Source organism: Phyllostomus discolor, chromosome 2 (genome assembly GCF_004126475.2).
Source record: "Phyllostomus discolor isolate MPI-MPIP mPhyDis1 chromosome 2, mPhyDis1.pri.v3, whole genome shotgun sequence".
NCBI lineage: Eukaryota > Metazoa > Chordata > Mammalia > Chiroptera > Phyllostomidae > Phyllostomus > Phyllostomus discolor.
The window spans coordinates 197,975,895-197,988,297 of NC_040904.2; the positions used below are offsets into that span (position 1 = coordinate 197,975,895).

Consider the following 12,403-nt stretch of genomic DNA (forward strand, 5'->3'; position numbering starts at 1 on the left):
GTATGTATTCAATAATATCTATTACTGTTATTATATAACATAGTATGTATATATGATATGCATTGTTATATCACATGGTTTCATATCTTCTAGTTTAAATTTTCCTGCTGACTTTGAAGTTTCAGAGATCTAGTCTTATCTTTTTCTGCACTTGCCCTGATTGTCCCTGTCCCCACTCTCACCTTGTTTTCTCATTTCCCAAATTTTGGCCCTCATGCCTGTCAAAATTTAATTTAACAACCTCATGAACTATAAATTATACAATTAAGGCAGTTGCTGCTTGCTATCTTTCCCCTTTTCAGGTTCCCCATCAATCTTTACAACTCGGCTAGGATTTCTACTTCTGCTCTCGAAAAATTGTACTTACTAGTTTTCCAGTTACTTGCAATGTGTGTACAAATATGCACCTCTTCAGAAACACACTCCATATGTACTTAGATGACGGTATAATAACAGTGTTTGCAGAAGAAATGCCCTATGTTTACAAGTATTTTAAGCAAAAATTGTTAGTAGAGAGCTTCTGGGAGGCCCAGGTAGAAGGGGCACTTTAAAACTCGATTCAGCTCCTTTTCCACCTAGAAGGATCCCTTTCAAAAGAACCGCCAACCAGATGGTGTTTGAGGTTCTGGACTAGGCTTCATGACGTGGGAAGAAAGATCAAGGGTTTGAAATCAGGTAACTCAGATGCTTACACTTGGGATTATTATGTCATAGCCTTTCTGAGCATGTTCTCCTGTTTGCATTTATCTGCTCTCCATGCTTTCCTCTTTAGGAAAGCCCACCCTACGCCTACATCCATTTTAATTTCTCTTATGATGGGCTTTTTTTACATCACATGCCTTCCGTTTCAAGCAGTTGTCACAATTTCACTTTCTCACTTAAGCGTGTAACTATTTATTGACGTCTGCCGCCTAACGTCGCACAGCTGGGCCTGCGACGGTAAGCTCCTCGGCGCCAGGGACCAGAAGCCTGTGACTTCATCCCTGAGCTCCCAGAGCCTAGCAAAGGGCCTTGCACTCACGCAGTCTGAGAACACAAGTACGACAAAGAGACAGCTGCCTGAGGCCGCCGCTTGGATGCCGAGGGAGGCGCCTAGGCTAGCAGTTCCCACCCAGCCCAGCGATCCGGAGCCCCGGGCCGAAGCAGCGCCCTGCCCGGTGACGCCACCGGGGGTGGGACTTCCGGCCGCTGAAGTTTAACAGTCCGGGCGGGAGCCGGAAGCCCAACGCCTTAGCGGGCCGTGTTGTGGCCCCCGGTGTGCCGCGGCCGAGAGGTGAGGTTCTGCAGGGCCGGGGCTCAGTGGGCCATCGCCCACCGCGTCCTTGAATGTCCCCAACCTCGCCCGCCCTCCGGCCACCTCTGGAGGTGGGACGGAGGTCCCGGGGCTTTGCGCGCCGGAGCTGGTCCCGCACTCGGGACGGTTGCGGGGCAGAGGCGCGGTGGCGGGCTTGGCGCGGAAGTTCCCGGGAGCCGCGGGCCAGGGTCGCGCTCCTTGGTTTGAGACAGCCTCCTGCTCTTCCTGAGAGGTGGCGGGGTCAGCTTGGGTACGTAGGTGGCGGCTCTGGGGGGTGCGCCGCCTCCGCAAAGTTTGCAACTTATCCACAGTCCGTCCCCCTTTTTGCAAACCTCTAAACTAGGACTCATTTAATAGGCGCTTGAGTCCATTTTACAAGGTTACCCCAGTTGAGCAAGCCGCCTGCAAGTAAAATGCATCTTTGGCGAATGAAAGTTGGAGAACTTTTATTGGTTTAAAGTAAGTGTTGTAGTGGAGTTGCTTCGAGTAGCTGTTCTCAAATCCGGGCTAGCGGTCTCTTACTGCCTTGTGTCCAGACTGCTCTCTCTTTATGGGACTCCCTTTGAAAGGCTGATGTAATTAATGCACCTTCCTTCAGTGTGCCCAATTCTCAGAAGACGGAGGTGGATGGGCAGATGGTCCCCTACCTCGCTCAACTTTCAGAGAAGGAAACACATCAAATGAGTTGGCCAAAGGCACTGTCACCTAAACCCTGGGACACATCGCTTGAACCCACTTTTTCTGCGCCCCGGTCGCAGGTGATCTTTCCACCACACCACTCAACAGAAATGGTGTAAGATTATAGTGACGACATCTTTCAGTTGTGTGTACTGGGTTTAGAGATCGCCCTCGCTGCACTTCATTGTTCCTTGAGGAGGGAACCAAAAGGACATGTTACTACATGTTAAGGCACCAAATCCAGACACTATGCATACATTGCAACAGATGACTCTAATGACTTTTAGTAGCACTGTGTTTATCTGATGAATGAAGCATAGTGAATCACTTAAGTGACTTCTCTAGTTAACAGAAGTTTTAACTTTTTAAGAAATACATTAAGAACATTTTCTTGGTCTCTTGAGAATCAAAGGGCACTGTAATTTTTCATTCCTCTAACTTGTCCTTTGAGACAGGGTATACTGGACAAAAGTGTGATGTTTTGTTGATGACTCGGAACCCTGTCTATGACATCACTAAAGCTGTGCTGTCCTCTTGAACTGTCCACACTAGGAAGGCTTGGAGGATATTTTTCTAGGTTCCCTTCTTTTCCTTTCTCCTTCCTCCCATGTATTTTTGAGCATTTTTTTTTTACCTGTCATGCAGTACTATTTGCTGCTCTTTAAAGTGTCTGCCTAGAGCAGTTTTCTTGCTCTTTGTTTTCTAGATTGCTTTAATTTGTGAAATCACTTTGTCATTACTATGTGTTTGAACTATATACTGTAATTAAAGAATATGAGTGAGGACACTGTAGACCAAGAATTGGTATAGGGACTAGTGACGTCTCTTTTGGCTGTATTTGCTGAATTTTGGAATTGTTTGGAAAAACGAGTGCCTTGGTTTGGACCTGCAGGTGTGCTACATTTTATGATACATTTTAAAAAAGATCAGGAGGTTATTTAGGCAACACTTACTTGGGAGTGCCTACTGTGGGCCAGGAATGTTTCAAGACAGGTAGTGAATAAGACAAAATGCCTGTCCTGGGGATCTTCATAGTTCAGTGGGTGGGGATAGACGTTATGAGTAAAAGAAGAGTTGCAGATAGGAAGCAGTGCCATGAAGAGAAATGAAACAGGATCATGAGATATGGAGCAACTGGTAAGGGGCTGCCTGGGTGATGCTCGTTAGAGGAGGAGACAGTTGAGCTGAGACTGGAATGATGCAAAGGAGATGACGGTGGGCTGTCAGTGGAAAGAGCATTCCAGGCAGAGGGAACAGCAAATGGAAGGCAAGAAAGAAGGCCAGTGAGCCTGGTGGGCTCCAGGGAAGGAGTTGCACCCAGGCTAGGTCATGTAGAGCACACTAAGAAGGTTGGGTTTCATTATACTTGCTGTGGAGAGCCATGGGAAGGGTCAACTAAGAGAATGATCTGTTTCAGGTCAGGAAGGTCACCCCAGCTACGTTGTGGTGAGCGTACTCTTGGGGACAAAAGCGGACAGCAATGCCTCTTGTTTTGGATTAGATGCTTCATTTTAACTTTTTTCCTATCTTTGTTTTTAAAAATGTTTTAAACTATAGGTGCAATCATGCAGGAAAACCTCAGATTTGCTTCATCGGGAGATGATGTTAAAATATGGGATGCTTCATCTATGACATTGGTGGATAAATTCAACCCACACACATCACCACATGGAATCAGCTCAATGTGTTGGAGCAGCAATAGTATCCTTTAAAAAAAATGACCACTTTTTGTTAGGTTTAACAACTAATGGAACTTTTGCATGCAACCCGTAATGAGAAATATATTTTGCATAGTTGTGAAAGATGAAAAGAAACAGGAATTTACTAAACAATATATCATATGAATACACACTGCTTTCTCTTGATTTCATTTTTAAAAATTTCAGTTGCAGTCCATTATACTGAAAAACACTGCTATTAATGTAGATGCATATATATTAATTATTAGATCCAGACTGTAGAATTAGTTTTATCTAAAATTTGCTGTTGAATCAAGTGGAATAAGGTAGGTAATAGTGGGAAAAATTCTGAAAGGTTTTGGAATGAGTTTGCATCTACATTTAAATATGAATCTGCTCTGGAAATCCATGATAGAACTCATAGACAGAAGCAAAGGTTGGGGGAAGAGATAAAAATTGAAATTGTGCAACATGCCCCTCTTTCTGACGTACTCTTGTCTTTCTCTTCCTTTCTGTGACAAAAATAGTCTCATTGCCCGAAGATTCAGAGAACTTACTGAATTTCCCTTAGCTTTCAATGTTTCTGATTCACATCCTCCCTGTTGTAGGAAGATCCTGTATGTGGACAAAATAAATGAGGCAGTGAAGCCTGTAAATCCGTATTTCTCAGCCTCCCACTATTGACATTTTGGGTCCTAAAATTCTTTGCTACGTTGCTATGGGAGCAGGCCTGTGCTTAGAGGATGTTTAGGAACCTTTCTGGCCTCTGCCTACAAGTCATATGTATACACTGTTTCTTAAACAACAAATTAGGATTCAATGTGTCTGATCATATCAGTATCCAAGGATTAATATTCTGCTTCCCGATGAAAATAAAAATATCAAAGGTTTAAAATATGATGGATTTATGAACAAAACCATTAGAAGTTTTCATGCTCAACCTAACCTTGCAACTATGTAACAAAAATGATGAAATTTCTTATTGAATGAAATTCATGCCATCGTTCCTTGAATTTGTATTATAGTAGCAAATTAAATGACTTCCATGCTGTATTGATCAAACCCGTGGTGAAGTGACTGCATTTTGAAGTGCTCTCCAAAGAGAGTGACAAATGTGTGAGGCTGCTTCTCTGTTACCGGATTTCTATCATGTTTAGAGGTTAATTTTTCTCTGTTACTTACTGTATAAGAGAAAAGGAGCAATTCTTAGTAAGACTCATTATTTTTTGGTTTATTTGTAACCCAAGGAGTTTTCTTAAGAATTGGCATTTCCCGATAAACCCCTGAATGGTCCGTCAGTAAAACTGATGTGACTGTGAGGAGGTGTCACGTGACTTTCTGGGAACTGGTCTTGTTTCTGGGTAGCGTTCCCGCACTGTGGATGTGCACTGGAAGCCTTTGTAGAATCTTACTCCGAATGAACCTTTGATCCCTTACATGGAGGTTAGTTATTGATGAACAGAGACTTCCCAGATTCAGAAACTTGGGGCCCCCTTTGCATGGATTCCAAAGATGGGGTTCATGGTGACGTGCCAGGTAGATTAGTTTCCTGTTTTTTTTTACCCTCTCACATTATTGTTTGTTTCTTTTCCTTGCTATATTAATAATATTAAACTTTAAATAATTTAAATTTAATTTAAAATAAGGTATCCTCTCACATTATCTTTTGTTTTTTTCTTTGCTATATTAATAATATTAAACTTTAAATAATTTAAGTATAATTTAAAACTCTTATAAGTAGTTAATATGTAGCCACATTTATTTATATTTGCTATTTACTGTAACTTTTATTTTTAATGCATTTAAGATTGAAACATTCACAAAAATTCTAGTTCTGAGAAAATGTTTTTAGTAGACAAAAATAGGAGACTAGTGTAGGTATTTGCTTGCAAGGCTTAAATGGGTACCAAGCACTGGATTACTAAATAAGTATCTTGAGCAGTGTTTATTGATGAAAAGTGATTAATATATGATGATGACAATACTTTTCATCTGACTGATGATGATGATTTCATCCTTGAAGGATACAATTAGACCTTCCAGCCAGCTTGGAAAATGAAATAGCATTTCACATGGGTTAAGTAGCTCTTTTATCATCACAGTTCTTATGTTAATAGTCTAGTGCTAGAGATGCTCATGGATCCTTTTATGTTCCATAACTCTTCATGTAGATAACTTTCTAGTGACAGCGTCTTCCAGTGGCGACAAAATTGTTGTTTCAAGTTGCAAATGTAAACCTGTTCCACTTTTAGAGCTTGGTGAAGGGGTAAGTGATTAAAAAAAAAAAACAACTTAAAATCTTAGCTCTACTTGGCTGGTAACTATTTATTTATTGTGGTGCTTGAAACTAAATGTAAAGGTGTTTAAAAGCATTATTCTTAACCTACGCTGAAGCTGAAAAGAATACTGTAGCTCTTATTATAGGTGAGATAAGTGCTGAAACATCTTTAGTTATAATAATAGTGGATCTTAGGGGAGCGGTCAAGGACTCATATTTTGTCAACGAGGCTCTTGCTTTCTCCGTTTTTCCTCTGTGGGAGGTTCCCTGGTATTGCTGCCTTTTTAAGGACCAAGTCCCACTTAAGTCATGAGGTTGAATTGACCCTAAAGCGTGATGACATAGCCCTGCCCTCACTGTTGCTGGGCTGAGGACTGTCAGCTAAAGACCTCCCTCTGTCTGACAGGAGCCTTCTGCCTGTGCTTCTGTCTGCTTGGTACTGAAGGGTCTGCCTGAGCCCTGCCTGCCTCCTCCAAACTCTCGGGGTGGGGGGGTGGGAAGATGACTGGTCCCAGAACATTTAAATGGAGCTTTCATTGCATATTGTTTTCTTATCCTTTTGTTTTTTAAGTTAGTCCCTTTAATCCAGGATATTGCTGGCTACCTCACTTCCAATCTATTGGAAGCTATTTCCAAGCGATTTCTTTTTTAAATAAAATATGATCTAAATAAAAAAGGCGCAAGTGGTTGGTAGCTTATTCTTTTTTAAGTTTCCGATTTTCCTCGCAGACCCTAACACATTAGGCAGGGTCCTAATTTTACACACTGGAGTAGGGGAGGAACCCGATGAGAAAGAATACAGCAGGACAGTGGCGAATAAGCTTGTTTAATTTAAAAGGGACTTTTGATTTCTGGTGTCTGGTGGGATTGACCCAAGCTTCAGTTGCAGCCTATATATGTTGCAGGCTGGGCCAGAGAGAATGCTGAGTAAGGGTGGGAGTGGAGTTTGGGGCTCAGTGAACTAAAACTGAGGCAGAGAGCCTTCCTGCTTTATAAAAGCCAAAATGTACCTACTTCAAGAGCAGGCAAAACATGGTAGTCATCGTCTTTGGATCTTTAAATCTTGTCAGAGGTGGATGACAAACATTTGTTTTATTAAATATCAACATCAAAATAATTTTTATTTCCACCCCCACCACAATATACATTATGCTAGTTTTATGCATCATGCCTTAGAACCAGTTTGGCACCTTTTTGTTTTCATTTTGAAAGTGTGAAAAGAGCAGATGATAATCACAAATGGGACCTGGTCCTAAGAATTCTGGGAATATTCCACATCAGCGGTTGTGGTTCTCTTTCCCACAGTTAAGAAATCACACCAGAATGCAGGGGGTGAAGGGAGGGCATTATAATTAGAGTTTGAATTGGCTTTAATTTACTTACAAAAATGTTTTGCAAACCTGGATTCATTAGCCTTTGTTAGTAATTTCTTGTAGTGTGTTTTGAAGCCTTTGCTTTGAAGGATCTAAGTCCTTTCACTCATGTGCTATTTGAGATATTAGACCTTTTCTAGATGGGAAAATATGATTCTCACTTAAACATTTTTGGAGTAGAACTTTTAAGTTTATACTTTTTTTGTTTGATTTGTATTTGTATTTCTTAATAAGGTAGGAAGATTGGTATCAACAGTGTTACAAGGGATATGATAGGCTACTATATAACCTAGAAATTTGACCAGCTGTTAATTTTTAGATTTTAAAAACTGTACCCATTGCTTGTGTCTTGGGGTACAGGATTCCTGTCATAACTACTGGATTTCTGTGAAGTTTGTTGGTAACATGAAAAATGTATTAAGATTTAAAAAAAAAAACCCTATTATCAGGGTAAACCAGCTATAAATATAGCTTTTGTTCTGAGCCCTTAAGAGTGCTCTGACTTGTTTTTGACAATAAGAATCCTAATATATGGATCTTTGATGGACATCATTCTTGTCTGTTTTGTTTACAGGTTAATTTTACAGTTCTTAGCAAACTGCCCTGCTTTGCAGTGATAATCTGATTTTAAGTCTTATCAGTCTGTTTAGACCAAAGTCAGTTTCTAGTATGGTGCCTGCAAGAGAATTATACCTGCTATAGTGAAACATTGATGTGATGTGCTCTTTATGCTTTTATGGTGTAATTTTGACTCTTGATCAAAATTCGAGCGCTGTGAGAAACCTTGAGGGTGGGCGGCCATCAGTGCCTTTTTAGGAATCCAGGGCTGTTTTCAGTATCCTGGAGGCTGGGTTCGAGGTGTGTGTGCTCGCAAGGCAGGCACAGTGTTCTAGTCCCCGTCTCTCATGTCTCGGATGAACAAACGTAGGCTCGGGAAGGTGAGATGACTTGCCTAAACCTACGTAGCTTGCCTTTTAAGTTTTAAGTAAGTCACAAATATGTTCCCCTTTTTCCCATAGCATCCAACTGGGGTAACCACACACACAGAGCACCCGAAGGTTAAATAGGAAAAAACTTGCAAGATTGTATTCTAGCAGATGGGCACCACCAGGCGATGACACTCAGATAACTGTTGTGAGAAAAACTTGGTAGCCTCGTGTTTTTAGCTGTTCATTTTATAAATATTTTATTGAGCATGCCTGTGGTCTTTTGCTCAAGCGGGAGTGACATGCAGGTGGAAGACAGTAAACTTGTAAAGGGAATACCCAGATTGTGATAAGTTGTTATGTAGAAAATTAAAATAAGATATAGGGATAGCAAGTTACATTGGGTGGCCAAGGGAGGTCTCCTGAAGAGGCAGCATTTAAGGTGTTGTCTGTGGCCAGAAGAAGCCCTTTAGCCAAGGTTCAGGGAATTCAGGTTTCAAGGCAAGAGCAGCTGTTGTAGAAGCCTGGGGGCAAGTATGGAGTTGTTAGGTTTAAGGGATGCAGGAAGGTTGTTGTGGCCGGAGCATGCGTGGTGAGGAGGAGTGGTGGGGGGGTTTGGAAAGGGGCCCAGATGCATAGGGCTTTGATAGCTAGGTTGATGAGTCTGGAATTTATTCTGGGGTTGACTAGGAGCCTTTGAAGACTTTTAAATGGGAGGGGCCTGATCAGATCTAATTTGTAAAGGTCACCTGACTTAAGGAGAACAGAATGGAGAGAAGCAGGGGTGGGAGCAGGACACCGGGCTAGGAGGCTGCTCTTGCGGCTCTGCAGGGTTGGGATTAGGGTGTGGGCTGTAGAGGCAGATAAACAGGGGCACATGGGATTTGTTTTAGTGTTGGAGGTCAGAGGAGTTATGGTAGATTGGGGGGGAGAAGGAAGAATCAAAGGCAATTCTGGAATTTCATCTTGAGACACTGGATGGATGCGTCTGTTCTCACAGACACGGGGAAGACAGCAGAGTCAGGCTCCCTGACTGGTTGTTTGAGAACGGGGTTTCTTAGGAGATTTGTTGTGAGACTTTGGGCAAGCATCCTGTTCTCTTTATGAAACTTCCTCCTTCTGTAAACTGAGGGATTTACACATCCTTTAAAGTCTCCTCTACCTTTAGTGTTTTCTGAGCTCTGGGTTGGTTGGCTGTGGAAACGCAAGAGCACACTTTATTAGGGGTAGATGCAAAGGGCAAGTAAGCCAGGGTGGGAGGCCAAGACTTGCTGATACCCCCTCGGCTTCCCCTGCCTCCCCTGCTGTGTGGAAGAGAGCAGGGGTCTGGCTGGTGTCCTTGAAGCCTTTTTGAACCCTTACCAGCTGCTGGCTCCATATGGAAGATGATTAGAGGGGAATCATTAGTATTAGCATGTTGACAGCATTTAAGTCAAGTGCTTGCTAAGTATTGCATAAGACTTGAAAGTCATCCCTGGGCTCTGTTAAATTAATTTTTTTTTCCTTTAATAGCAAAAGCAGACATGTGTTAGTTTAAACTCCACATCTATGTACTTGGTAAGCGGAGGCCTGAATAACACTGTTAACATCTGGGATTTAAAATCAAAAAGAGTTCATCGATCTCTTAAGGTAAGGAACTTGGGTTTTGTTTTTTTTTTTTTTTTTTAATCCTTACAGAAATGGTATCTCACAGTGTGTTAGTTATCAGACTTTTCATGTTGATGTTTTGTGATAAAAATAAGATGTTTCAGAATTGAAGTGAGATTTGTTAGGGAAAATAAAGACGTTGTTTAGCCAAAAACTTCCTTTTGTCTGTTTTTTCCTCCATATATGTCACTAAGGCATAATATTGGTGTTTAAAACGATTCATTTTTTCACTTCGTTCTAGTCTTGCTTAAATGAACCACTCCCTTCACATTTTCTGAAGAGTGCTCTGTTGTCACGAGAGATCTGTTTCTAAGGCACTGTGGAAAAAGCGTGGGGTGGGGATGACAGCGGTCTGGTCTCTGTCTGGTTGTTGGGGTTGGAGAATTGGCTTTTGCTTAGTTACTTGGCTGCTCCTGTTTGTGTTCAGTTTTCTGTGTTCCTGCTAGGTGTCTCTCATCAGATGGTGGAAAGCATGGTCCTTATGAACTCACTTTCTTTAAGACCGTTTTATTTCCTTCACGTGGATTATCGTTTGCATTTGGGAGACAGCCCAGTGTAGAGGAAGGCAAATAGCTTTGGAGTTCGTCCTGGAGTTGAATCCCGGCTCTTCCACTTAGCAGTTGTGTGAGCCTGCACAGGTTTCCTACCTTTTCTGTGCCTCATGTAGTCAACTCCTCTGTGAAACAGGAAAAATGACATTGTCTCCAAGATTGTTTGAAGGATTAATAATAATATATAACGCTCTCAGCATTGGTAGGCGCTCGGCACACGGAAGCGGCTGCTGTCATCTTTGAAACATACTTGCTCATTCTGGCTTTGGGGCATTTGTGTTTTGCCTCTTCCATTTTGCAGTGCCTGGTTTCGTTCTCTTTTTAAAAATATTTCATTGATTGTGCTGTTATAGTTATCCTTATATTTCCCCTTTTGCCCCTCCCACCCAGCACTCCCTACTCCCCTCAGGCAGCAACCCCCACTCCCCCGCCTTGGTTCATGTCTAAGGATCGTGCGTATAGGTTCTTTTGGCTACTCCATTTCCTATATTGTGTTTTACATCCCCATGGCTATTCTGTGACTACCAACTTGTACTTCTCTTTATTTTTTTGTTCAAGTACAGTTGTCTCCATTTCCCCACCACCACTCCCCCTCACCCCACACATTCCGGCCTCCCACCTGTGATCCTACCCCCTTTGGCTTTGTCCATGTGTCCTTTATACATGTTCCTTGAAGTCCTTTCCTCTATTTTCCCTGCTCGTCCCCCCACTGTCTGGTACTGTCAGTTTGTTCTTTATTCCAATGTCTCTGTTTATACTTTGCTTGCTTGTTTGTTTTGTTGATTAGGTTCCACTTATAGGTGAGATCATATGGTATTTGTCTTTTACCACCTGGCTTATTTCACTTAGCATAATGCTCTCCAGTTCCATCCATGCTGTCATGAAGAGTAGGAGCTCCTTTATTTTTGCTGAGTAGTTTTCCATTGTGTAAATGTACCACAGTTTTTGATGCGCTCATTTACTGATGGACACTTAGATTAATTCCAGCACTTGGCTATAGTAAATTGTGCTGTTATGAACATTGGGGAGCATAGGTCCTTTTGGATTGATGTTTCAGGATTCTTAGGGTATAATCCCAGCAGTGGAATTGCTGGGTCAAAAGGCAGTTCCATTTTTAGTTTTCTGAGGAAATTCCATACTGTTTTCCACAGTGGCTGCACCAGTCTGCAGTCCCACCAACAGTGCACTAGGGTTGTCTTTTCTGCACATCCTCTCTAACACTTGTTTGTCGATTTGTGTATGATGGCCGTTCTGACCGGTGTAAAGTGGTATCTCATTGTGGTTTTAACTTGCGTCTCTCTGAATGCTGGTGACGCTGAGCATCCTTTCATATGTGTCTGGAACCTCTGTATGTCCTCGTTGGAGAAGTGTCTGCTCAGGTCCTTTGCCCATTTTTTCATTGGGTTGTCTTCATGGAGTCGAGTCATGTGGGTTCTTTATCTGTTTGGGAGATCACACCCTTGTTGGAGGTATCATTTGCAAATATATTTTCCCATATGGTTGGTTCCCTTTTCATTTTGTTGATGTTTCCTTTAGCCGTGCAGAAGCTTTTGTACTCCTTAATCCCCTCACCTCTCCACCCATTCCCCCAAGTCCCCTTCCCATCTGGTAACCATCAAAACGCTCGCCCTATCCATGATTCTATCTCTGGTTTCTTTCCCCTACCCCAAATTTAGATCTTATCCTTTCTTTAACGTTGAACTTCCTCTGTCACATCAGTTCACATGCCTCCTTCTCTTTTCCCTTGACACTTTGTCTCTGCCACACACTTAGCTGTTTGTGCTGCCATTTTCATGTTGATGTAAATGTCCTATCTTCCCCCATGGAACAGTGCTGCTCCCCTGGGCAGGACCTGTCCCAACAGTCCACTCGGGGTACATGCTACCTGACAGTGGAAGCGCGTTCTTTAAGGTAGACACACCACCATTTAGAGAATTACCTTTCCTTTCTGTGTATCATTTCAGAGTGCCTGCTCAT

General features: G+C 42.2%; 1 protein-coding gene across 2 annotated transcripts in view; it reads left to right on the forward strand.

Annotated features, from left to right (window-relative positions):
• Nucleotides 1-1,177: 1,177 nt before the first annotated feature.
• The window catches only part of NEDD1 (NEDD1 gamma-tubulin ring complex targeting factor), a 35,566-nt gene continuing 24,340 nt past the window's right edge, over nt 1,178-12,403 (forward strand). The window contains exons 1-4 of one of the 2 annotated variants that reach the window (XM_028532785.2): nt 1,178-1,273; nt 3,530-3,673; nt 5,823-5,917; nt 9,741-9,857. In XM_028532785.2, coding sequence (XP_028388586.1) covers nt 3,538-3,673; nt 5,823-5,917; nt 9,741-9,857 — 348 coding nt within the window. In that variant the 5' untranslated portion in view covers nt 1,178-1,273; nt 3,530-3,537. Of the gene's footprint in view, nt 1,366-3,529; nt 3,674-5,822; nt 5,918-9,740; nt 9,858-12,403 lie in introns of both variants that reach the window. The other variant, XM_036019442.1, reaches the window with a different exon arrangement.